Source organism: Oncorhynchus mykiss, chromosome 24 (assembly GCF_057628025.1).
Source record: "Oncorhynchus mykiss isolate SJ-2025 chromosome 24, ASM5762802v1, whole genome shotgun sequence".
Classification (NCBI taxonomy): Eukaryota; Metazoa; Chordata; class Actinopteri; order Salmoniformes; family Salmonidae; genus Oncorhynchus; species Oncorhynchus mykiss.
Window position 1 is genome coordinate 3,912,663 of NC_143045.1, and position 27,351 is coordinate 3,940,013.

The window sequence follows — 27,351 nt, forward strand, 5'->3', positions numbered from 1 at the left end:
ACAGATGTTATTTTGAAACAATATATGTTAAATGATTTGCCTACAGGGAAATCTGGTGACAATGCAGACACAGTGGACAGGTAAGGAGACACATTTTAATGCCATGAGTAGCTGCAATGGCTAATATGTGGGCCCAATCAGAATGTTGACAATATCAGGACAAATGACGCCCGTTAGCACCAGGTATAAACTGGGCTGTGAATGCATCTCTATTAGCCTGTTCGATTAAGTCAGGTGTCTGAGACGTAAAGTAAATATATCAGGTATGTTTCCTCGTCAACACGATGCTGGAGTCACACATTAGACAACATTCCTACAGGTCACCTTCACAATTCCGTCACAAAGGCAAGAAAAATCCTGCAGAGATCCCGTGGGACTTTTTAGTCAGGGTGGTCTCATGCTCAAGGGGGCACCATCTCGTAATACTCATAACAACAAGACAGATGATAATGTCGGAGGATACAACGCCACAGAAGAAAACCTGAAAGATACCTGTGAACAACTAAATGATTATCAAAAAGCACAACCTGTACCATACTTGTCCTTGTGTAAGTGTATTTGGCAAAGGAAATGACAGTAGTGACATATCGTGATGAGCTTTGATGACATCTAGAGGAGGTTCACTGTTATTGCAGCCAGGCCTTTGTCCTGGTCACAGAGATCCAGTATCATGTGTGGGACTTGAAAATAAGTGCTGTAAATGTTCAGCTATTACAAACCCTAGAGCTTGTGGTAGAATATAATGTATGTAAAAATGTAAAGAGAGTTAACCTTATGAATATAACTCCACAGAGAGAGACAGAGAGAGACAGAGAGAGAGAGAGGGAGAGAGAGTGAGAGAGAGAGAGAGAGAGAGAGAGGGGGAGAGAGAGACAGAGAGGGGGGGAGAGAGAGACAGAGAGACAGAGGGGGGGAGAGACAGAGAGAGAGAGAGAGAGAGAGAGGGGGGAGAGAGAGAGAGAGACAGAGAAACAGAGAGAGCGGGGGGGGGGGAGACAGAGAGAGAGACAGAGAGAGGGGGGAGACAGAGAGAGAGAGAGAGAGAGGGGGGGAGAGAGAGAGAGACAGAGAAACAGAGAGAGCGGGGGGGGGAGACAGAGAGAGAGACAGAGAGAGGGGGGAGACAGAGAGAGAGAGAGAGAGAGGGGGGGAGAGAGACAGAGAGAGAGAGACAGGAACAGCAGAAACAAAGCAAGCACTTCTCTTCCTCTTTTATTTTGTCATTCATTAAATCATTCATCATCACACCTCAACAGTCAACAACACGTCCCTCTCTCGTCAGGTATCCCAGAACGTCACAGAGTGAGACAGATCGAAGACATCCGCCCGTCAGTCTGTAGTTTGCTCGGTTTTTCTTGGTTGGTCTGTGTTATATTAACAAATATATATATATATATATATATATATATACACAGATATTCCGTAAAGAGAATCATAATAACAATAATTAATCATTATTTCAATTATAACAATAATTTTAATAAATACTCTGAGCGTTCTTAACCACACAAGAAGAATAAGGATGAGATTGGCTCACCCCTCTACCTATGGGATTGACACCATCCCATACAAATAATAACACTAAACACACACACACACGCATACACACACATACCTACAAAACACTCCCAGACACAGCCAAGTAAATACTTGTATGTAGCCTTGACTAGCTGTGCCATTAAAAAGGGGTGTTCTTCATCGTCTTTCAGCAACCAGACAGTACGGGTGCGCTCACGGGCCTGCGAGAGAATCTAGAGTTCTCTCGATTCGCCGTCCACATCCCAAGCACCCTTGTGTCAAGTCCTTCACAGTCTGTACTCTTGTGACACATGTCCATATCATGGCTCTTTAACCAAAGATTGTGCCCTTTTCCCCCTTCAATGATGCTGTATCACTATCCAGTAGGTAGAGAAAGGAAGTCAGGAGTACGGAATGTGGGAATTAGTTTTTTGTTGTTGTAGAAAACAGGTAGTATTCATTAACCATTTATTGCAAGTGGATTTACCCTCATTTCCCATGGTCCTCCTCTGCTCTCAGAGGACCTGCTGCTGTTGTAGTAAACTATCCATATAGCAGAGTGTATAAGGGGCTCTATACAAACCAGTGATGATCGGTGAGAGAGAGGACATTTGCTGAGAAACTCCAGGTTAGGATGACATAGAGTTTCCCATTAACAGCAACTTTCCCCAAATTCCTTCGTTTTACAGAAATCCTGGTTCGAGGATTCTCGCATTTCCTGCTTTTTCCAGGAATCTTTCAACTAGGGTTTCTGGTAAAACCAGGGAATTTTGGAAAAGTTACCGGACATTTTGCAACCCTATGAGGACGTAAGGTAAAGAATGAGGGGGAGAGAAGCGTGTTTCGGCTCTCTTACTACGGATTTGCTAGTTCTACAGTACATCCTTCAAGCTAAAATAACATGCGGTCACAAAACACAAGCACGCGTGCGCGCGCACACAGAGTGCACCCATACAGACCCACAATTCGACCAAACCAATAGAAAATGTTGTGCTAAGCAGGTTATGGCTGGAATGGTTCAAGCGTGGAGAAGAATCAAACTCATTCGCCTACACAGGGCTGAGGAAGCAAAGTCCTGTCCATTGTGCTGTGGAGCTTAAAATGGCTTCCCTGTTCCTGTCACGGCCTTTGGGGAGAGGGGGCAGGACAGAGACCATCCCTATACAGCAAGATGCTATGTGGAGGTGAGGGAGGTGGACATTAGTTCTATAGAAGGGGACGCTCAATAAGAGGGCAACTTACGCACTGATTTGGAAGTCGCTCAGGATTGGAGCATCGACCTGCCATTGACTACATGTAAATACGAAAGAGGGGCAGCAGGGTTCACATGGCACCCAGAGGTGCTCTCATAACAAATCAGGGCACCCCCCCCCCCCCCCCCCCCCCCCCCACACAAAACAACTATTAACATGGACACTTCAAGGGCACTCCCAAGAGTCAGCGTACAATGATTCCAACCCTGATGAGAGGTGTGAAGTGTTGGCCGCTGGCGAAGCTTCAGCCCTAGTCTTTGGGGAAGGAGAGAGCAGAGACAGACATGACACCTGTGTCGAGAGAGGCAGAGAGTCCACTGAGTGGTGAAGCAGAACGAGTCCCTACTACAGGAAATGATGGATAGAGATGAGCACTTAGAAGTGTCTGCCTAGAAGCGTAATGGCTTACATGTTCCTTTTTGGAGGACGGGTAATATATACGGAAGGTTAGGAGGGCACACTGGTCACTAGGGCACTAAAGGTTTGGACTCTAGAGGCTGCGGAGTGGTCACTTAGAGGAATGTTGTCCCACACTGGGCGGCTTTGGAAGGGACACTAAGACAAGTTCTGTCCCGGATGCTTGGGTGTGTACTAGGAGCACTATGAGACTAGGAGGGCACAAGGCTTAGGAGTGACCACCAGGAGAGAGGTACAGCCCGCACAAGTGGGCTTCAGAGTGGACACTAGGAGAAGTACTGTTCGCAAAGGGATTGGCTACCAGGAATAAAGTGGGCGTACTAAGGAGTCTTTGAAGTGTGCACTAGGAGTAGTGTTGCCCATATACAGTAATGTTGCAGAGTGTGGCTTAGCCGTAGTTCTGTCCACAGAGCTGTGCAGCCTGGTGCTGTTCACACAGGGGCACGGTGCCGTCCAGATCCTGTCCATCCACGTCCATGTCCATGAGGTTGGGCCTGACCGCGCCGGTGCTGGCACTGCTGTCTCCAGAGCCCAGGGGACTGTCACAGCTGCTGCCCGGGGATGAGCTCAGGGTCCTGGACAGGGAGCCCAGTTTCCAGGGGTCCGGTCGCACCCTGGCTGGGGTGGGCCGAGGCCGGGGGGCGAACTCCAGGGTCTTGGGCCTCTCCAAGGGGCTGATGATGGTCAGGGGCTCCAGGACCGGGACAGGGACAGGCGGAGCGGGGGCCTTGCGGCGGAGGACCCTTGGGAAGAGGCTGGAGGGGTCAGAGAGTCGGGGGATGTCCAGGGTCTCCCTGTAACCTGAGAGAAGAGAGAGAAATACAGATACCAGAGGGAGAGAAGAGGGAGAGAACAGGGGAGAACAATATGAACACTTGGTTAACAGGGATGGGCCATGACAGGCCATGTCTTATTTTAGGTTTAATTGTAACCCCCTTCCCCCCAGTTGGGTCATGTTGGCTGGATGTCCTTTGGGAGGGTGGACCATTCTTGATACACCGGTGCGCCTGGCACCTACTACCATACCCCGTTCAAGGCACTTAAATCTTTTGTCTTGCCCATTCACCCTCTCAATGGCACATATACACAATCCATGTCTCAATTGTACCAAGGCTTACAAATCCTTCTTTAACCTGTCTCCTCCCCTTCCTCTACACTGATTGAAGTGGATTTAACAAGTGACATCAATAAGGGATCATAGCTTTCGCCTGGGTTCCCCTGGTCAGTCTCTGTCATGGAAAGAGCAGGTGTTCCTAATGTTTTGTACACAGTGTATTGCTTCCTTTTCTTCAATTCAATTCAATTAAAGCTCCTAGTGACATCATGCTTTCCCAACACACTCACCTGCATGTAGGGGGAGGGTGGGTGGCCCTGGCGGGGGCGGCATGGGCATGCTGCCGTCCGAGGGGGTCCTGCGGTGCCCTAGGGTTTGGGCGCGGGGGCGTATCGCCCCGTCAGAGGGGGTGCGTCTGTGCCCCCTGTTCATGGTTGCAGACACGTGGGTGGGCGTGAGGGACTGGTTGGGCTCCCTCTTGAAGCTCTCTGCCCTCAGATCCAGGAGGGGGTTAACGGAGGGGACGGGAGGCGCCGCAGGGAGGGAGACGCCCACTCCGGGGGTCAACGCCAAGTCCTCAAGGTCCGAGGGAAGGAGGGATTTGGTGGAGTTGCAGTCTGAGAGGGAGGAGAGGGAGAGGAGGGTGACGGAGGGAGAGGGGTCCGTGCAGGGGAGAGTAGAGTCGCGGCGGCGGGACAGCGAGAGGGACAGGGCGCGGCTCGGGGGAGAGGTGCTGCGACGGAAGCGACCCGTTCGCTGGAAAATGCTGTCCTTTTTCTTGCGCTGCTCCTCTCTAAGGTCCTGCTCGTCCTGTTGGACCTAGACACACACACACATGGAGACTGGTCAGTTCTTACTGGCATCTACCTTACAATCTACGGTTGCATCTTGCCAACTGACACACACTAGAACTTGTAAACTCCCTGGTGTCGAGTGTAAACCCTTATTCAGTGTATAAAGATCATCTCTACAGCAGGTGGCAGGATTCAGGATCTCTTCCCATGGTTTGGGTCATTTTGTCCTTCTGGGTGTGTTACAGACCCATTTCCCTCCCTACAGTACCTGTAGTCTCCCCAGCTGTAGCAGGTCCAGCCCCAGACCTACAGAGGCCAGTAGGGAGGCACAGCCAAGCAGCAGCAGGTCACTCTTCTTCCTCTGGCTGCAGCGCCGCACAGAGTCCTGGTAACCCACCCCGCTCCCCATCCCGGGCCCTGCCCCGCCCAACGAGGGGCCTCCCTCCTCCACAGACCCGTTACTGCTGGGCTCTGGGGGCATCAGAGACCCGGGCGACTCCTCCAGCTCACAGTGCTCCTCTGTCAGAGAGAGAGAGAGAGAGAGAGACAGAAAGATAGAGAAAGAGAGACAGAAAGATAGAGAAAGAGAGAGAGACAGAAAGAAAGATAGAGAAAGAGAGAGAGACAGAAAGATAGAGAAAGCGAGAGAGACAGAAAGATAGAGAAAGAGAGAGAGACAGAAAGATAGAGAAAGAGAGAGAGAGAGAGAGAGTGTGAGAAGGAGAACAAAGCATTTCAATCAGTCACGAATCCGACAGATTTTGTATCCACGGTATGTTTCGCAACCTCTTTTCTGTTGCAGAAATGGTGATACATGAAGAGACCCACCCATTTCATTGAGGCTAGAGAAGCCGGCGGTCATGGGGGCATGTTTGGGAGACTTGCCCAGATTCGGGGCACTAGAGGACCACACCTTGCATCCGTCGCCCAGCGACTTCAACCTGCAAGACGAAGAAGATTGGGTCAATAGTATTAACTGGTACCATACACCAAACACTAACCAGAATAATGTTCAGAGATGATTCTGACGTGCAAATGAAACAAATCTGAAAGGGTAGCAGGCAGGTAAGGGAATGGGGCTATCAAGGGGCTGTTTTTGGACCATGACTGTTACCTGTCCTCTCCGCCCAGTCTCTCTCTCTGGAGGGTGGAGCTGGGGCCCCAGGTGCGTCCCTTCTTTTTGCTAGCTGCCAGGTCCTCCTTCTTACACACGGCACTGCGGCCCCACGTTTTACTGCCATCGCTGGGCGTCACTGAGGGGCTCAATAACACAGTTATTGTCATTACAACACCACACATCATCAACAAACTCCCGTTGTGCCGTGAGCATAACAAAATGCAGTTCTATCCACTTGAATACCAGATCTAGGGAGGGAATCCACAACATTGGTTTGAATTATATTGAGACAATGCCATCCCCCACAATTGAATAACCGGTGTTAACTTTTTGGTGTGTCCTCGGTCCTCCAGTCCCCCTCAACCCCTGTCCCTGTCTCCCCCGCAGATCAACTCACGTCGTATGGCCCTGAGGCGGGGTATGACCCCTGGGCTGGCTGGAGGTGTGGTGCTCTCATTGCCCTGGGGCTTCCTCTTATCCACGCTCGGAGACGCCTGCACTGTGATCTTATGCTCAAAACCTGTGTACATACACAACAGGGAGGGATTACAGTCAAATGATTGGCAGCAAGAATTCCGGTAACTTTCCACCAAATTGCTTGGTTTCACAGAAATCCTGGTTGGAAGATTCCCGGAATCCGTGAACCCTCCAACCGGTCTTTCTTAAAAAGCTGTGGATTTTGGGAAAGTTACTGTAATTTTGCAATCCTAATAAGGATAGAAAGAAAAAAGAATGATGCCCTATTCAAGTAATAGGATAAGTGCTTGGGTGCAATACCCTCCATCACACACCAGAGGGCAGACTGATGCTGTTGCTATCTCTGCCCAGCTTGAGCAGTCTGCTCTTCTTGAAGTGGCCCTTGCGCTTCTTGACCCTGGGCTTCTCCTGGTACATCTGGTGGATGATGATGTTGAGTTCACGCTCCACGATATCGATCTCTCTCTCAGCCAGCTCCTGCTCTCTCCTCCTCAGCTGCTCCTCCTGCTCCCTCTGCTCCTCGGCCGCACGAGCCAACGCCTCCTCCCAGGAACGCAACTCCTACAGGAGAGGAGAGGGGAATATAAAACAAAATGTAGATGTGGTGTTACAACAACATAACACCCTGTCGAGGATCATTCACGTTGCCAAGGCAACGGCACTTTCCCACTTGCACTTTGTGGGGGATGTTGACAACATACCCACGTGACCGTGGGGGCTCTTCTCACCTTCTCCTTGGCCCTGAGCTCGTCAAACATCTGCTGGATCTCCAGCCTCCAGTCCTCCTGCAGAGAGTGGAAGGACTCCAGGGGCATCTGAAACATGGCCGACTGTTCGATGGCCAGCAGCCGCATGAGGATACTAGTGAAGGACGGGCGACTGTGGGGGTTAGGGCTCCAGCACTCTGGGGATGGGGAGAGGAGTCAATATGGCTTAAATGTACACTACCGTTCAAAAGTTTTGGGGCCACTTAGAAATGTCCTTGTTTTTGAAAGAAAAGCAAATATTCTGTCCATTAAAATAACATCAAATTGATCAGAAATACAGTATAGACATTGCTAATGTTGTAAATTACTATTGTGGCTAAAAACGGCAGAATTTTTATGGATTATCTACATAGGTGTACAGAGGCCCATTATCAGCAACCATCACTCCTGTGTTCCAGTGGCACGTTGTGTTAGCTAATCCAAGTTTATCATTTTAAAAGGTTAATTGATCATTAGAAAACCCTTTTGCAATTATGTTAGCACAGCTGAAAACTGTTGTGATGATTAAAGAGACAATAAAACTGGCCTTCTTTAGACTAGTTGAGTATCTGGAACATCAGCATTTGTGGGTTCGATTACAGGCTCAAAATGACCAGAAACAAATAACTTTCTTCTGAAACTCATCAGTCTATACTTGTTCTAAGAAATGAAGGCTATTCCATGTGAGAAATTGCCAAGAAACTGAATATCTCGTACCGAGCTGTGTACTACCCCTTCACAGAACAGCGCTAACACGCTCTAACCAGAATAGAAGGAGGAGTGGGAGGCCCCGGTGCACAACTGAGCAAGAGGACAAATGAAGCTGCTAGTTGAGGACTTGTGAGGCGTCTGTTTCTCAAACTAAACACTCTAATGAACCTGTCCTCTTGCTCAATTGTGCACCGCGGCCTCCCACTCCTCTTTCTATTCTGGTTAGAGACAGTTTGCGCTGTTCTGTGAAGGGGTAGTACACAGCGTTGTACCAGAACTTCAGTTTCTTGGCAATTTCTTGCATGGAATAGCCTTCATTTCTCAGAACAAGAATAAACTGACGAGTGTCAGTAGAAAGGTTTTTGTTTCTGGCCATTTTGAGCCTGTAATCGAACCCACAAATGCTGATGCTCCAGATACTCAACTAGTCTAAAGAAGGCCAGTTTTCAGCTGTGCTAACATAATTGCATAAGGGTTTTCTAATGATCAATGAGCCTTTTAAAATGAATAACTTGGATTAGCTAACAGAACGTGCCATTGGAACACAGGCGTGATGGTTGCTGATAATGGGCCTCTGTATGTAGATATTCCATTAAAAAGCAGCCGTTTCCAGCTACAACAGTCATTTACAACATTAACAATGTCCACACTGTATTTATGATCAATTTGAAGTCATTTTAATGGACAGAAAATGTGCTTCTCTTTCAAAAAACAAGAACATTTCTAAGTGGCCCCAAACTTTTGAACGGTAGTGTAAATTCTCAAAATAACCAAGTACAGTGGTTGTCTTCTAGATGTACACGTCTCCCCACCACCTACACCACTGAACAGACCCCATTGCTCTGTAGCACCAATTGCCCTCAGATCCCAAACCATTGTTTATAGACAGACAGATGATATTTCAAGTCCAAGGATGGGCTGAAGTAAAAGAGAGAGGAGATGAAAGAGGGCAGAGAGAGCAGTAAAAACAGAGAGCGGACACGGTAGAGGGGTGACAAAGGAGAGATTAAAGGATGAACGGGGATAAGACAAAGGAGAGGGAGAGAGGGATGAAGCGAGAAAGAGCTTTAGGAATAGTGGAGAGAGAAGTGGAGCAAGAGCCTACGAAATCGCCAGTTGGCTGACTGGGAGGGGAACCTACAGTAGTCTCACTCTGACCACCAACAATAATAGACTGACAGGCTGACAGGAAGCCATCTTGGTTCTAATCAATAGGTGAAATTGGGCTGACAGGAAGCCATCTTGGTTCTTACCAGCCAGCAGGAGTGCGAAGGGCTCGGGGCAGGTGGAGGGGACGGGCAGGGTCAGTTTGTTCATGGCCACTCCGTACGCCACGGCCAGCGCATCTATCTCACGGTACGGAACCTCTCCTGTTAGCAGCTCCCATAGCAGCACCCCAAAACTGAGAGGGGGGGTACAGCTTCAAATCACTGGCACTGGTCATGATTGTACAGGCTATTAATATATTAACTTAACACAAACTTTATGTTACCTACTAAACTCAGCAAAAAAAGAAACATCCCTTTTTCAGGACCCTCTTTCCAAGATAATTTGTAAAAATCCAAATAACTTCACAGATCTTCATTGTAAAGGGTTTGAACTCTGTTTCCCCATGCTTGTTCAATGAACCATAAACAATTAATAAACATGCACCTGTGGAAAGGTCGTTAAGACACTAACATATGCTGCAAGGAGGCATGAGGACTGCAGATGTGGCCAGGGCAATAAATTGCAATGTCCGTACTGTGAGACGCCTAAGACAGTGCTACAGGGAGACAGGACAGACAGCTGATCGTCCTCGCAGTGGCAGACCACATGTAACAACACCTGCACAGGATCGGTACAGCCGAACATCACACCTGCGGGACAGGTACAGGATGACAACAACAACTGCCTGAGTTACACCAGGAACGCACAATCCCTCCATCAGTGCTCAGACTGTCCTCAATAGGCTGAGAGAGGCTGAAATGAGCGCTTGTAGGCCTGGTGTAAGGCAGGTCCTCACCAGACATCACAGGCAACAATGGGCACAAACCCACCGTCGCTGGACCATACAGGACTGGCAAAAAGTGCTCTTCAATGACAAGTCGCGGTTTTGTCTCACCAGAGGTGTTGGATCGGAGGGTGAAGGCTAGGGCCATTCCCCACAAGATATGTCCGCAGGTGCCTTGGTGGAAGAGTGGGGTAACATCTCACAGTAAGAACTGGCAAATCTGGTGCAGTCCATGAGGAGGAGATGCACTGCAGTACTTAATACAGCTGGTGGCCACACCAGATACGGACTGTTACTTTTGATTTTGACCCCCCATTTGTTCAGGGACACATTATTCCATTTCTGTTAGTCACATGTCTGTGGAACTCGTTCAGTTTTTATGTCTCGGTTGTTGAATCTTGTTATGTTCATGGAAATATTTACACATGTTAAGTTTGCGGAAAATAGACGCAGTTGACAGTGAGAGGACGTTTCTTTTTCTTTTTTTTTGCTGAGTTTATATATTGAGGAAGTAAATTTCCCTGAGGGTATGAATAGTTGAATTATTGAAAGAACAAGGACACTAGCCACTGACTGTGGGTGTTGCACGTGCACCGTGCTGTGTGTACGACATGTCCCACAGTAACAACAAACGGTACAGTTTACATGAGTGTTGTACCTCCAGACGTCGCTGCTCTTGGAGAACAGGGAGAGTTTGATGACCTCGGGGGCCATCCAGGCGTAGGTGCCCGCCGCGCTCATCTTGGTGGTCTGGTGCCACTCCCGTGCCAGGCCAAAATCTGTGATCTTCAGGGTTCTGCCACCCAGATCCTCCCTCTCAATGGGCTCCAGGATCAAGACTGAAGAGAAAGAGGGAGGAAGGTGGCGAGGAGAGAAGAGCGAGGGGGAAGGGGTGAGGGGGAAAGAGCGATGGAGAGACGGGAGAGAGGAACAGAAAGAGAGAGATGGGTCGAGTTTGATTGGAGGAGTAAAGGTACAGTGTACGTCATGCAGACCACGAGCTGTACTACAACCTGTCCTTCAGCAGAGGCCCTTATCCAAAGCACTTTAAACAGCACACCCTACCATCACATACATAGATAGAAGGTGTGGTTATTGACAAAAGCAATTCAGGTTAAGTGTGTGGTTCAAGGGCAGTGCAACCTGGGGATTATTAGCCAGTATCTGACCCTAGTCACCTGGCCATATTCCTCTAATAGGCTGTAGGCCATATCTGTCATCAACCTGTATTTTCCTCAGGTCTACACTCAATATATAGCACTATTGGCTAAAGGTATGGTCACATCAGTGTTCAGGTCTCTGCCTCACCGACGTTATGCACTATACCCAGCACCTCCGTTTTGAGAATTTCCACACAACGAAGCAATCATTCCAAAGTCTCTAGGTGACTTGGGTGAGTCGCTTTTCCCCCTGTTGGACTCCCAGCGTTGGCCTATCAACAATCTCCTGTCCTCTCTTCTCCCTGCACTTCCTCCTCCATTTCCGCGTGAGGGCTGGCTATGGAAATATCTGGAGTGTACACTGTCCACAGTGCTGGGAGGGAGGGAGGGAGGGAGGGAGGAGGGGGTTTGCACTTGCTTATCTACAGGCGTATGCAAAGGGAGGCGGAGAGAGGCACAGCACACAGCGAAGTCTTTGTTTAGACGCACACACACACACACACACACACACACACACACACACACACACACACACACACACACACACACACACACACACACACACACACACACACACACACACACACACACACACACACACACACACACAGAGAGAGAGAGAGAGAGAGAGAGAGAGAGAGACCTGGCTCACGTGACACAGGTGTGCCTCTAAGATTCATTATTGTGCTGACAGGCAGCTAATGTCCAAACACACACAACTAAAAGGTCATGTCAAGTACAGTACATACAGTCTATATTGAGTCTTCAACTGTTCAAGGCATGACTATATATTGTGCTTTTGTTAATCTCCCGATGGCTCCACTCTTCATCAAATACCATTCTCACATTTTATTTCAGGTCAATCAACAATGTTCTGGGTTCAATGGCATGATAACATACTGTATATGTCACAAGAGCACTTAGGCAATATTGCCTGTCTGTCGGTCAACATGCACATTGGTGTTTGTGCGTTTGTGCGAGTGTATGTGTGTGCATGTGTTCTTCATGTGCTTGTTATGTTTCACATGCGTGTGTGTGTGTGTAGCTTCCACCCAAGTCTCATCTGAGGGACAGGGAATAGGGGATGGCTGCTGACATTGATAATAAGCCATTGTCATCCCCCAGCTCTCTTTTTCTATTTCAATACCAACTGTCTCTCTCCCTGTGAGGGACAGTTGTCTTCCCATTGCTGGATGGGCCTTGTGTGTTTGTGTGTGCGTGTGTGTGCGTGTGCGTGTGTGTGTATGTGTGTGTGTGTGTGTGCGTGCGTGTGTGCGTGCGTGCTTGCGTGCGTGCGTGTGTGTGTGTGTGTGCGTGCGTGTGCGTGTGTGTGTGTGCCTATGAAAGATGGAGAGAGAGTAAGAGAGAAAGAGAGAGAGAAAGAGAGTGAATGAGTGAGTGAGTGAGTGAGAGAGAGAGAGAGAGAGAGAGAGAGAGAGAGAGAGAGAGAGAGAGAGCGAGAGGGAGAGGGAGAGGAGAGAGAGAGAGAGAGAGAGAGAGAGAGAGAGAGAGAGAGAGAGAGAGAGAGAGAGAGAGAGAGAGAGAGGGAGAGGGAGAGGGAGAGGGAGAGGGAGAGAGCGAGAGGGAGCGAGGCACGAATGTGTCTGTTTGCATGTGAAACTGAGGGTGTGTCTGTGTCTGTCAGAGTCCATAAATGTGTGTGTTTGACTTAACACAGCATTGCTTTTGGTGTCTGACTACAGTATGTGCGCTGTACGTCACAGTGTGCACACAGGTGGGGCGTGCTAGTGTTTGTGTCTGTGTATCTCAGTGGAGCTTGAGAGAGAGAGAGAGAGAGAGACAGAGAGAGAGAGAGAGAGAGAGAGAGAGAGAGAGAGAGAGAGAGAGAGAGAGAGAGATCATGTTTACAGATATCTGTGATCAAAGCAGAGGCACCTGCTCTCCACTAGCTCTCATGTTGTCCCCATGTCTTCCGCTCCAGCACAACTCTTCACAGCGTAAGCATACTAACAGCTTATACAAATACTGAAGTATTTACACTTCTACTGTAGTGAAACTTGAAAAACAACACAGCGCTGTTCCTGTTCATACATATTATTCACTAAGTGGTAAAGTATTCACGTCCTGCATGGCAATAATGTCGACATCAGTTACTGGCACCCAGAAAAAGACTAAGTGCCATCAACATTTTTCTAGTGCCCATTACCTTCCTCCGCCACAGCCCAGACCTGAACCACCCCTTTGTTCTTTCCCTTGATCCCTCCTTCCCTCCACCCCCCCATCCCCAGCCACTGGACCCTGACCCTCATCGGAGAGCAGAGGAATGCTGTGAGTCAATCTTTACACAGAGGCCTGATAAAGGCTAACCGTGGAGACTTAACCTTAGTGATCAGCCTTTAAAGGGGGCCATCTGCCATTTCTACATGGAGGGTCATTCTTTGCATCCATAGCTCTGTCTATGAATTTGAGAGTGGTTACATTTCTCCAGCCCCGTCAGCTGTTTACCAAAACGGAGAGAGTGCTTTGTTAAGGTTAGTCATGACAACAGGTTATGTTAAGTACAGGTGGCTGATACACACTGGAGGTGGAAGGGAGTTTGAGAAAAGTCCAAACGTTTAATGCTGTACTATTATTATGTAGCAGTGTTTTTTATTTTATATTTATTTCACCTTTATTTAACCTGGTGGGCTATTTGAGAACAAGCTCTCATTTGCAACTGCGACCTGGCCAAGATAAAGCAAAGCAGTTTGACACGTACAACAACAGTTACACATGGAATAAACAAAGATACAATCAATAATACAGTAGAATAATCTATATACAGCATGTGCATATGAGGTAGGATAAGAGAGGTAAGGCAATAAATAGGCCATGGTGGCGAAGTAATTACAATATAGCAATTAAACACTGGAATGGTAGGGTGTGCAGAAGATGAATGTGCAAGTAGGGATACTGGGGTGCAAAGGAGCAAGATAAATAAATAAATACAGTATGGGGATGAGGTAGATTGGATGGGCTATTTACAGATGAGCTATGTACAGGTGCTGTGATCTGTGTACTTGTGTCTGTTATATTACATTTATATACAGTTGAAGTCGAAAGTTTACATACACTTAGGTTGGAGTCATTAAAACTCGTTTTTCAACCACTCCACAAATTACTTGTTAACAAACTATTGTTTTGGCAGGTCGGTTAGGACATCTACTTTGTGCATGACACAAGTCATTTTTCCAACAATTATTTACAGACAGATTATTTCACTTATAATTCACTGTATCACAATTCCACTGGGTCAGAAGTTTACATACACTAAGTTGACTGTGCCTTTAAACAGCTTGGAAAATTCCAGAAATTGATGTCATGGCTTTAGAAGCTTCTGATAGGCTAATTGACATCATTTGAGTCAATTGGAGGTGTAGCTGTGGATGTATTTCAAGGCCTACCTTCAAACTCAGTGCCTCTTTGCTTGACATCATGGTCAAATCAAAAGATATCAGCCAAGACCTCAGAAAAAAAATGTAGACCTCAACAAGTCTGGTTCATCCTCGGGAGCAACTTCCAAATGCCTGAAGGAACCACGTTCATCTGTACAAACAATAGTACGCAAGTATAAACACCATGGGACCACACATCCGTCATACTGCTCAGAAAGGAGACGTGTTCTGTCTCCTAGAGATGAACATACTTTGGTGCGAAAAGTGCAAATCAATCCCAGAACAACAGCAAAGGACCTTGTGAAGATGCTGGAGGTAACAGGTACAAAAGTATCTATATCCAAACTAAGACGAGTCCTATATCGACGGAAGGAAGAAGCCACTGCTCCAAAACCGCCATAAAAAAATTCAGACTACGGTTTGCAACTGAAAATGGGGACAAAGATTGTACTTTTTGGAGAAATGTCCTCTGGTCTGATGAAACAAAAATAGAACTGTTTGGCCATAATGACCATCTGACCGTTTGGAGGAAAAAGGGGGAGGCTTGCAAGCCAAAGAACACCATCCCAATCGTGAAGCACAGGGGTGGCAGCATCATGGTGTGGGGGTGCTTTGCTGCAGGAAGGACTGGTGGACTTCACAAAATAGATGGCATCATGAGGGAGGAAAATTATGTGGATTTATTGAAGCAACATCTCAAGACATCAGTCAGATGTCGCAAATGGGTCTTCCAAATGGACAATGACCACAAGCATACTTCCAAAGTTGTGGCAAAATGGCTTAAGGACAACTAAGTCAAGGTATTGGAGTGGCCATCACAAAGCCCTGACCTCAATCCCATAGACAATTTGTGTGCAGAACTGAAAAAGCGTGTGCGAGCAAGGGGGCCTACAAACCTGATTCAGTTACACCAGCTCTGTCAGGACGAATGGGCCACAAATTCACCCAACTTATTGTGGGAAGCTTGTGGAAGGCTACCCTAAATGTTTGACCTAAGTTAAACTATTTAAAGGCAATTCTACCAAACAGTGTATGTGTATGTTGAGTGTATGTAAACTTCTGACCCACTGGGAATGTGATGAAAGAAAATAAAAGCTGAAATAAATCATTCTCTCTACTATTATTCTGACATTTCACATTCTTAAAATAAAGTGGTGATCCTATCTGACCTAAAACAGAGACGTTTTACTAGGATTAAATGTCAGGAATTGTGAAAAACTGAGTTTAAATGTATTTGGCTAAAGTAAACTTCCAACTTCAACTGTATGAGTAACTATTAAATGGGATTGACAGTTGAGTGCTACACAGCTTAACCAGTTAGTCTACTTGACTTTAGTGTGGAGTAACTTTAATGTGCAGTGTCATCAACCTCAGTTGTTATGGTAACCAGGGCAGAGGTCGTGCTCTGTCAGACAGGAAGCTAAGGAGCTGAGACTGAGACAGAGAGATGACCCTGGGAGAACTAGGCAGAGTTGACAACCCAGTTAGCAACAAGCATAGTGGCCTCACTGACCTGGACACCCCTATGCTCCTCTTCCCCCTCTTACTCTGTCATCATCCCTCCATTACTCTCTTTCTATCATTCCCTACCCTCACTTTCTTTTCCTCCAACCTTTCGTTCACTTCTACCTTCGTCCCCATCCCTTCCTGTCCTTGTTACTGACAAGGAGCGTATGGCTGAGCTCTTTGAACCACCACTTCATTAAGTCAGGATTCCTATTTAAGTCAGCCATGTCTCCTTTTAATTTATTATTTTGCAAATAGTAGATCAGCTTTAATATTGCAGATAGATTATGGCTTCTATCCATGGAATTGTCTGCATCATTCCCATAATTTCACTCTTTTTCCCCTGCCCTGCTACACAGCTTCTCCCTGCAGGCAGTCACTGAGTCTGAGGTGCTAAAGGAGCTCCTTAGACTTTGACCCCTCCAAAAAAAACATCTGGGTCAGATGGTTTAGATCCTTTCTTCTTTAAGGTTGCAGCCTCTATCATCGCCAAGCTTATCTCTGACCTTTTAACCCGGTTTCTCCTCTCTGGGGAGGTTCCCAGGAATTGGAAGGCAGCCATGTTGCATCCTTTGTTTAAAGGGGGAGTTCAAGCTGATCCTAACTGTTATAGGCCAATTCCTATCTTGCCCTGTTTATCAAAAGTGTTGGAAAAATGTGTAAATAATCAACTGACTGGCTTTCTTGATGTCTATAGTATTCCGTCTGGTATGCAATCTGGTTTCCGCTCAGATTATGGATGTACTGTCATGTACTGTCATGTTGTGTCTTGTCTCTGTCCTTTCCCTTCACCCTGTCTCCCTCTGCTGGTCGTTGTTAGGTTACCTTTTCTCCCCCTCTTTCCCCCAGCTGTGCCTTGTCTCCTCCTAACCACCTCGTCACCCCTTTTCCCACCTGTTCCCTTTTTCCCTCTGATTAGGTCCCTATATCTCTCTCTGTTTCTGCTCCTGTCTTTGTCGGATTCTTGTTTGTTGTGTTTCATGCCTGAACCAGACTGTCGTCATGTTTGCTGTAACCTTGTCTTGTCCTGTCGGAATCTGCCGGTCCGTCTGAGCCTACCTATGTTTGGTAATTAAAGAAGCTCTGTTTAAGTTAATTCGCTTTTGGGTCCTCATTCACGCACCGTAACAGAAGAATCCGACCAAGAATGGACCCAGCGACTTCGGATCCTCTCCACTCAGCCGTCGGGATCCAGGGAGCGATGCTAGGCAGACACGAGCAGGAATTGTCTGCTGCTCGACATGCCGTTGAGACCCTGGCCACCCAAGTCTCCAACCTCACAGAACAGGTTCACCATCTCCGCCTCGATCCACCGGCCACTTCCAGGGCTTTCGAATCTCCGGAGCCCAGAATCAATAACCCGCCGTGTTACTCTGGGGAGCCCACTGAATGCCGCTCGTTCCTCACCCAGTGTGATATTGTGTTTTCTCTCCAGCCCTACACTTTCTCCAGGAGCACTGCTCGTGTCGCCTACGTCATATCTCTCCTTATTGGACGGGCTCGTGAGTGGGGCACGGCAATCTGGGAGGCAAGGGCTGAGTGTACTAACCAGTATCAGGACTTTAAGGAGGAGATGATACGGGTTTTTGATCGATCTGTTTTTGGGGAGGAGGCTTCCAGGGCCCTGTCTTCCCTATGTCAAGGTAATCGATCCATAACAGACTACTCTATTGAGTTTCGCACTCTTGCTGCCTCCAGTGGCTGGAACGAGCCGGCTTTGCTCGCTCGTTTTCTGGAGGGTCTCCGCGCAGAGGTAAAGGATGAGATTCTCTCCCGGGAGGTTCCTTCCAGCGTGGATTCCTTGATTGAACTCGCTATTCGCATTGAGCGACGGGTTGATCTTCGTCACCGAGCTCGTGGAAAGGAGCTCGCGTTCTCCGTTGCCCCCCTCTCCGCATCACTACCATCTTCCTCTGCCGGCTCGGGTGCTGAGCCCATGCAGCTGGGAGGTATCCGCATCTCGACTAAGGAGAGGGAACGGAGAATCACCAACCGCCTCTGTCTCTATTGCGGTTCCGCTGGTCATTTTGTCACTTCATGTCCAGTAAAAGGCCAGAGCTCATCAGTAAGCGGAGGGCTACTGGTGAGCGCTACTACTCCTGTCTCTCCTTCAAGATCCTGCACTACCTTGTCGGTCCATCTACGCTGGACCGGTTCGTCAGCTTCCTGCAGTGCCTTAATAGACTCTGGGGCGGAGGGCTGTTTTATGGACGAGACCTGGGCTCGGGAACATGACATTCCTCTCAGACAGTTAAAGGAGCCCACGGCCTTGTTCGCCCTGGATGGTAGTCCTCTCCCCAGGATTCAGCGTGAGACGCTACCTTTAACCCTCACTGTTTCTGGTAATCATAGTGAAACCATTTCTTTTTTAATTTTTCGTTCACCTTTTACACCTGTTGTTTTGGGCCATCCCTGGCTAGTTTGTCATAATCCTTCCATTAATTGGTCTAGTAATTCTATCCTCTCCTGGAACGTCTCTTGTCATGTGAAATGTTTAATGTCTGCTATCCCTCCTGTTTCCTCTGTCTCTTCTTCACAGGAGGAGCCTGGTGATTTGACAGGGGTGCCGGAGGAATATCACGATCTGCGCACGGTGTTCAGTCGGTCCAGGGCCACCTCTCTTCCTCCACACCGGTCGTATGATTGTAGTATTGATCTCCTTCCGGGAACCACCCCCCCCCCCGGGGTAGACTATACTCTCTGTCGGCTCCCGAACGTAAGGCTCTCGAAGATTATTTGTCTGTAGCTCTTGACGCCGGTACCATAGTCCCCTCCTCCTCTCCCGCCGGAGCGGGGTTTTTTTTTGTCAAGAAGAAGGACGGGTCTCTGCGCCCCTGCATAGATTATCGAGGGCTGAATGACATAACAGTGAAGAATCGTTATCCGCGTCCTCTTATGTCTTCAGCCTTCGAGATCCTGCAGGGAGCCAGGTTTTTCACTAAGTTGGACCTTCGTAACGCTTACCATCTCGTGCGCATCAGGGAGGGGGACGAGTGGAAGACGGCGTTTAACACTCCGTTAGGGCACTTTGAATACCGGGTTCTTCCTTTCGGCCTCGCTAACGCTCCAGCTGTCTTTCAGGCATTAGTCAATGATGTCCTGAGAGACATGCTGAACATCTTTGTTTTCGTTTACCTTGACGATATCCTGATTTTTTCACCGTCACTCCAGATTCATGTTCAGCACGTTCGACGTGTCCTCCAGCGCCTTTTAGAGAATTGTCTTTTTGTGAAGGCTGAGAAGTGCACTTTTCATGCCTCCTCCGTCACATTTCTCGGTTCTGTTATTTCCGCTGAAGGCATTAAGATGGATCCCGCTAAGGTCCAAGCTGTCATTGATTGGCCCGTCCCTAAGTCACGCGTCGAGCTGCAGCGCTTTCTCGGCTTCGCGAACTTCTATCGTCGTTTCATCCGTAATTTCGGTCAGGTGGCAGCTCCTCTCACAGCCCTTACTTCTGTCAAGACGTGCTTTAAGTGGTCCGTTTCCGCCCAGGGAGCTTTTGATCTCCTCAAGAATCGGTTTACATCCGCTCCTATCCTTGTTACACCTGACGTCTCTAGACAGTTCGTTGTCGAGGTTGACGCGTCAGAGGTGGGCGTGGGAGCCATTCTTTCTCAGCGCTCCCTCTCTGACGACAAGGTCCACCCATGCGCGTATTTTTCTCATCGCCTGTCGCCGTCGGAACGTAACTATGATGTGGGTAACCGCGAACTGCTCGCCATCCGGTTAGCCCTAGGCGAATGGCGACAGTGGTTGGAGGGGGCGACCGTTCCTTTTGTCGTTTGGACTGACCATAGGAACCTTGAGTACATCCGTTCTGCCAAACGACTTAATGCGCGTCAGGCGCGTTGGGCGCTGTTTTTCGCTCGTTTCGAGTTCGTGATTTCTTATCGTCCGGGCTCTAAGAACACCAAGCCTGATGCTTTGTCTCGTCTCTTCAGTTCTTCAGTAGCCTCCACTGACCCCGAGGGGATTCTCCCTGAGGGGCGTGTTGTCGGGTTGACTGTCTGGGGAATTGAGAGGCAGGTAAAGCAAGCGCTCACTCACACTCCGTCGCCGCGCGCTTGTCCTAGGAACCTTCTTTTCGTTCCCGTTCCTACTCGTCTGGCCGTTCTTCAGTGGGCTCACTCTGCCAAGTTAGCCGGCCACCCTGGCGTTCGGGGTACGCTTGCTTCCATTCGCCAGCGTTTTTGGTGGCCCACCCGGGAGCATGACACGCGTCGTTTCGTGGCTGCTTGTTCGGTCTGCGCGCAGACTAAGTCCAGTAACTCTCCCCCTGCCGGCCGTCTCAGGCCGCTTCCTATTCCCTCTCGACCGTGGTCTCACATCGCCTTAGATTTTGTCACCGGACTGCCTTCGTCAGCGGGGAAGACTGTTATTCTTACGGTTGTCGATAGGTTCTCTAAGGCGGCTCATTTCATTCCCCTTGCTAAGCTTCCTTCTGCTAAAGAGACGGCACAAATCATCATCGAGAATGTTTTCAGAATTCATGGCCTTCCGTCAGACGTCGTTTCGGACAGAGGTCCGCAATTCACGTCTCAATTTTGGAGGGAGTTTTGCCGTTTGATTGGGGCTTCCGTCAGTCTCTCTTCCGGCTTTCACCCCCAGTCTAACGGTCAAGCAGAACGGGCCAATCAGACTATTGGTCGCATCTTACGCAGTCTTTCTTTTCGCAACCCTGCGTCTTGGTCAGAACAGCTCCCCTGGGCAGAATACGCCCACAACTCGCTTCCTTCGTCTGCGACCGGGCTATCTCCTTTTCAGAGTAGCCTCGGGTACCAGCCTCCGCTGTTCTCATCTCAGTTCGCCGAGTCCAGCGTCCCCTCCGCTCAGGCTTTTGTCCAACGTTGCGAGCGCACCTGGAAGAGGGTCAGGTCTGCACTTTGCCGTTATAGGACGCAGACTGTGAGGGCTGCTAATAAGCGTAGAACTAAGAGTCCTAGATATTGTCGCGGTCAGAGAGTTTGGCTCTCCACTCAGAACCTTCCCCTTAAGACGGCTTCTCGCAAGTTGACCCCGCGGTTCATTGGTCCGTTCCGTATTTCTCGGGTCATTAATCCTGTCGCAGTTCGACTTCTTCTTCCGCGATACCTTCCTCGCGTCCACCCGGTCTTCCATGTCTCCTGCATCAAGCCCGTCCTTCGCGCCCCCGCTCGTCTTCCCCCCCCCCCCCCATCCTTGTCGAGGGCGCACCCATCTACAGGGTCCGTAGAATTTTGGACATGCGTCCTCGGGGCCGTGGTCACCAGTACCTCGTAGATTGGGAGGGGTACGGTCCTGAGGAGAGGAGTTGGGTTCCCTCTCGGGACGTGCTGGACCGTGCGCTGATCGAGGATTTCCTCCGTTGCCGCCAGGTTTCCTCCTCGAGTGCGCCAGGAGGCGCTCGGTGAGTGGGGGGGTACTGTCATGTACTGTCATGTTGTGTCTTGTCTCTGTCCTTTCCCTTCACCCTGTCTCCCTCTGCTGGTCGTTGTTAGGTTACCTTTTCTCCCCCTCTTTCCCCCAGCTGTGCCTTGTCTCCTCCTAACCACCTCGTCACCCCTTTTCCCACCTGTTCCCTTTTTCCCTCTGATTAGGTCCCTATATCTCTCTCTGTTTCTGCTCCTGTCTTTGTCGGATTCTTGTTTGTTGTGTTTCATGCCTGAACCAGACTGTCGTCATGTTTGCTGTAACCTTGTCTTGTCCTGTCGGAATCTGCCGGTCCGTCTGAGCCTACCTATGTTTGGTAATTAAAGAAGCTCTGTTTAAGTTAATTCGCTTTTGGGTCCTCATTCACGCACCGTAACATGTACACTGAAACCTTAAAGGTCCTAGATGATGTCACCATTGCCCTCAATTCTAAGCAATGTTGTGCTGCTATTTTTATTTACTTAGGCAAAGCTTTTAATACGATAGACCATTCCATTCTTGTGGCTTGGCTAAGGAGTATTGGTGTCTCTGAGGGGTCTTTGGCCTGGCAGTGTGTAAAGTCAGAACATCTGCTGTCTCAGCCACTGCCTGTCACCAAGGGAGTATCCCTAGGCTCGATCCAAGACCCCACACTCTTCTCAATTTACATCACCAACATACACTACATGACCAAAAGTATGTGGACATCTACTCATAGAAAATCATAAAAATAAAGAAAAACCCTTGAATGCGTAGGTGTGTCAACTTTTGACTGGTACTGTACAGGTACACTACCGGCTAAAAGTTTTAGAACACCTTCTCATTCAAGGTTTTTCTTTATTTGTACTATTTTCTACACTGTAGATTAATAGTGAAGACATCAAAACTATGAAATAACACATATGGAATCATGTAGTAACCAAAAAAGTGTTAAACAAATCAAAATATATTTGATATTCTTCAAATAGCCACCCTTTGCCTTGAAGACAGTTCTTGGCATTCTCTCAATCAGCTTCACCTGGAATGCTTTTCCAAAGGTCTTGAAGGAATTCCCACATATGCTGAGCACTTGTAGGCTGCTTGTCCTTCACTCTGCGGTCTGACTTATCCCAAAACATCTCAATTTGTTTGAAGTCGGGGATTGTGGAGGCTAGGTCATCTGAGGCAGCACTCCATCACTCTCCTTATTGGTAAAATAGCCTTTACACAGCCTGGAGGTGTGTTGGGTCATTGTCCTGTTGAAAAACAAATGATAGTCCCACTAAGCACAAACCAGATGGGATGGCGTATCGCTGTAGAATGCCGTGGTAGCCATGCTGGTCAAGTATGCCTTGAATACTAAATAAATCACAGACAGTGTCACCAGCAAACCACCCCCACACCATAATACCTCCTCCTCCATGCTTTACGGTGAGAAATATACATGCAGAGATCATCTGTTCAGCCACAGCGGTTGGAACCAAAAATCTCCAATTTCGACTCCAGACCAAAGGACACATTTCCACCGGTTTGATGTCCACTGCTCGTGATTCTTGACCCAAGCAATTCTCTTCTTCTTATTGGTGTCCTTTTAGTAGTGGTTTCTTTGCAGAAATTCGACCATGAAGAAATTCGACTCCTCTGAACAGTTGATGTTGAGATGTGTCTGTTACTTGAACTCTGTGAAGCATTTACTTGGGCTGCAATTTCTGAGGCTGGTAACTCTAATGAACTTATCCTCTGCAGCAGAGGTAGCTCTGGGTCTTCCATTCCTGTGGCGGTCCTCATGAGAGCCAGTTTCATCTAGCGCTTGATGGTTTTTGTGACTGTGTTCCATATTGACTGACCTTCATGTCTTATAGTAATGATGGACTGTCGTTTCTCTTTGTTTATTTGAGCTGTTCCTGGACTTTGTCTTTTACTAAATAGGGCTATCTTCTGTATATATACCCCCCCCCCCCCCCCCCCAGCTTGTCACAACACAACTAACTGGCTCAAACACATTAAGAAGGAAAGAAATTCCACAAATTAACTTTTAAGAAGGCACACCTGTTAATTGAAATGCATTCCAGGTGTCTACCTCATGAAGCTGGTTGAGAGAATGCCAAGAGTGTTTAAAGATGTCATCAAGGCAAAGGGTGGCTATTTGAAGAACCTCAGATACAAAATAGATTTTGATTTGTTTAACACTTTTTAGTTTACTACATGATTCCATATGTGTTATTTCATAGTTTTGACATCTTCACTATTATTCTACAATGTAGAAAATAGTCCAAACAAAGATAAAGTAGGGGATCTGAAACTTTTGACCGGTAGTGTAGGTGGGGGTAAAGTGACTATGCATAGATAATAAACATTGAGTAGCAACAGCGTAAAAGAAGGGGGGGGGGGGTGTCAATGGAAATAGTCCTGGTAGCCATTTGATTAACTGGTCAGCGGTCTTATGGCTTGGCAGTAGAAGCTGTTATGGAGTCTTTTGGATCTAGACTTGGTGCTCCAGTACCGCTTGCCGTGCGGTAGCAGAGAGAACAGTCTATGACTTAAAAAAAAAAATTACCCCTTTTTTCTCCCCAATTTCATAGTGTAAAATTGTTGTAGTAGCTACTATCTTGTCTCATCGCTACAACTCCCGTACGGGCTCGGGAGAAACGAAGGTTGAAGTCATGCGTCCTCCGATACACAACTCAACCAAGCCGCACTGCTTCTTAACACAGTGCGCATCCAACCCGGAAGCACCGTGCACCTGGCAACCTTGGTTAGCGCGCACTGCGCACGGCCCACCACAGGAGTCGCTGGTGTGTGATGAGACAAGGACATCCCTACCGACCAAGCCTTCCCTAACCCGGACGACGCTAGGCTAATTGTGCGTCGCCCAACGGACCCGGTCGCGGACGGTTACGACAGAGCGCAAACCCTTGGTCTCTGATGGCATAGCTGGCGCTGCAGTACAGCGCCCTTAACCACTGCGCCACCCGGGAGGCAGCGGCTGGAGTCTTTGACAATTTATAGGGCATTCCTCTTTCAATTCATCCCAAAGTTGTTTGATGGGGTTGAAGTCGGGGCTCTGTACAGGCCAGTCAAGTTCTTCCACACTGATCTCGACAAACCATTTCTGTAATGACCTCACTTTGTGCACGGGGGCATTGTCTTGCTGAAACAGTAAAGTTTCTTGCCACAAAGTTGGAATCCCAGAATCGTCTAGAATGTGGTATGTATGTAGTATGTTGTACCGTTAACTTCTTGGTGACAGGGGGGCAGTATTGAGTAGCTTGGATGAATAAGTTGCCCAGAGTAAACTGCCTGCTACTCTATCCCAGATGCTAATATATGCATATTATAAGTAGTATTGGATAGAAAACACTCTGAAGTTTCTAAAACTGTTTGAATGATGTCTGTGAGTATAACAGAACTCATATGGCAGGCAAAAACCTGAGAAAAATCCAAACAGGAAGTGGGAAATCTGAGGGTTATAGTTTTTAAACTCAGCCCCTATTGTAGATACAGTGGGATATTGGTTATGTTGCACTTCCTAAGGCTTCCACTAGATGTCAACAGTCTTTAGAATGTTGTTTCAGGCGTTTACTGTGAAGTGGGACCGAATGAGAAAGGAATGAGTCAGGTGTCTGGAAGAGTGCCACAGGCTCTGAGGCGCGGTCACGAGAGAGTTAGCTCTCATTCCATTGCTTTTCTATAGACATAGGAATTCTCCGGTTGGAGAAGATTTATGATAAAAACATCCTAAAGATTGATTCTATACTTAGTTTAGCATGTTTCTACGGGCTGTAACGGAACTATTTGAACTTTTCGTCCGACGTTCGGCTGGACCTGAACGAGCTTTTGGATTTGTTTACCAAACGCCCTAACAAAAGAAGCTATTTAGACATAAATGATGGACATTATCGAACAAAACAAACATTTATTGTGGATCTGCGATTCCTGGGAGTGCATTCTGATGAAGATCATCAAAGGTAAGTAAATATTTATAATGCTATTTCTGACTAATGTTGACTACCCAATATGGCGGATATCTTTTTTGGCTGCTTTGTTGTCTGAACGCTGTACTCAGATTATTGCATGGTTTGCTTTTTACGTAAAGTTTTTTTGAAATCTGACACAGCGGTTGCATTAAGGAGAAGTATATCTCTAATTCCATGTATAACACTTGAATTTTCGTCAACATTTATAATGAGTATTTCTGTAAATAGATGTGGCTCTCTGCACAATCACCACATGTTTTAGAACTACTGAACGTAACATAAATATGCACTTTATTGAACAAAACATACATGTATTGTGTAACATGAAGTCCTATGAGTGTCATCTGATGAAGATCATCAAAGGTTAGTGATTAATTTTATCTCTATTTGTGCTTTTTGTGACTCCTCTCTTTGGCTGGAAAAATGGCTGTGTTTTCCTGTGTTTTGGTGGTGATCTAACATAATTGTTTGTGGTGCTTTCGCTGTAAAGCATTTTTGAAATCCGACACTGTGGCTGGATCAACGAGAATTCTATCTTCAAAATGTTGTAAAATACTTGTATGCATGAGGAATTTTAATTATGAGATTTCTGTTGTTTTGAATTTGGCGCCCTGCACTTTCACTGGCTGTTGGCGAGGTGGGACGCTACTGTCCCACATATCCCAGAGAGTTAAGATTTCCCTTCACTAGAACTAACGGCCTAGCCCAAACCATGAAAAACAGCCCCAGACCATTATTGCTCCACCAAATTTTACAGTTGGTACTATTCATTGGGGCAGGTAGAGTTCTCCTGGCATCTGCCAAACCCGGATTCGTCCGTCTGACTGCCAGAGGTGAAGCATGATTCATCCCTCCAGAAAATGTCCACTGCTCCAGAGTCCAATGGCGGTGAGCTTTACACCCCTCCTGCCGACTCTTGGCATTGTGCATGGTTATCTTAGGCCTGTGTGCGGCTGCTCGGCCATGGAAACTAATTTCATGAAGCTCCCAACGAACAGTTATTGTGCTGACGTTGCTTCCAGAGGCAGTTTGGAACTTGGTAATAAGTGTTGCAACCCGAGAACAGATGACGCGCTACGTGCTTCATCACTTGGTGGTCCTGTTCTGTGAGCTTGTGTGGCCTACCACTTCGCGGTTGTTGCTCCTAGACGTTTCCACTTCACAATAACAGCACTTACAGTGTACCGGGGCAGCTCTAGCAGGGCAGAAATACACCTGTCAGCAATGGGTGTGGCTGACATAGCCGAATCCACCAATTTCATGAGGTGTCCACATACTTTTGTATATATAGTGTAGCTCAGGCAGCAGGAAGCGAAGCTCTCACATCCATTTATATGCAGATGATTGTCTTAAATGCTCTACAACAAAGCTTTCTTAGTGTCCAACAAGCTTTCTCTGCCATTAACTCTGTTCTGATACCTACTGCAACCCTCATCCTCCACATACGACACCCATTCTGCCAGTCACATTCTGTTAAAGGTCCCCAAAGCACACATTCCTGGGTCTCTCTTCTTTTCAGTTCGCTGCAGCTAGTGACTGGAACGAACTGCAAAGATTCACTCAAACTGGACAGTTTTATGTAGTGTTGTGGTGTCTCTCTTTGTCGTGATGTTTTTTTTTGGTCTACATTTTTTATTTTAATGGTAGGCCGTCATTGTAAATAATAATTTGTTAATTGACTTTCCTAGTTAAATAAAGGTTCAATAAAAATTCAATAAAAAGTCTCTCCCTCTCCTTCTCTTAGTTAATCTCTCTCTCTCCCTCCCTCCCTCCCTCCCTCCCTCCCTCCCTCCCTCCCTCCCTCCCTCCCTCCCACTCCTTCTCTCTCTCTCTTTCTCTCCACAGAGGAACAGGTGTAGCCTGCAG

The 27,351-nt window shown here is 47.6% G+C and overlaps 1 protein-coding gene across 1 annotated transcript in view; it reads right to left on the reverse strand.

Annotated features, from left to right (window-relative positions):
- Positions 1-1,199: 1,199 nt before the first annotated feature.
- Positions 1,200-27,351, reverse strand: part of map3k10 (mitogen-activated protein kinase kinase kinase 10) — a 46,906-nt gene continuing 20,754 nt past the window's right edge. The window contains exons 2-11 of the mRNA XM_036961425.2: positions 10,739-10,919; positions 9,341-9,489; positions 7,359-7,534; positions 6,945-7,191; positions 6,551-6,673; positions 6,151-6,289; positions 5,865-5,977; positions 5,305-5,555; positions 4,533-5,061; positions 1,200-3,989 (exon numbers count right to left, since the gene is read on the reverse strand). Coding sequence (XP_036817320.2) covers positions 3,577-3,989; positions 4,533-5,061; positions 5,305-5,555; positions 5,865-5,977; positions 6,151-6,289; positions 6,551-6,673; positions 6,945-7,191; positions 7,359-7,534; positions 9,341-9,489; positions 10,739-10,919 — 2,321 coding nt within the window. The 3' untranslated portion in view covers positions 1,200-3,576. The remainder of the gene's footprint in view (positions 3,990-4,532; positions 5,062-5,304; positions 5,556-5,864; positions 5,978-6,150; positions 6,290-6,550; positions 6,674-6,944; positions 7,192-7,358; positions 7,535-9,340; positions 9,490-10,738; positions 10,920-27,351) is intronic.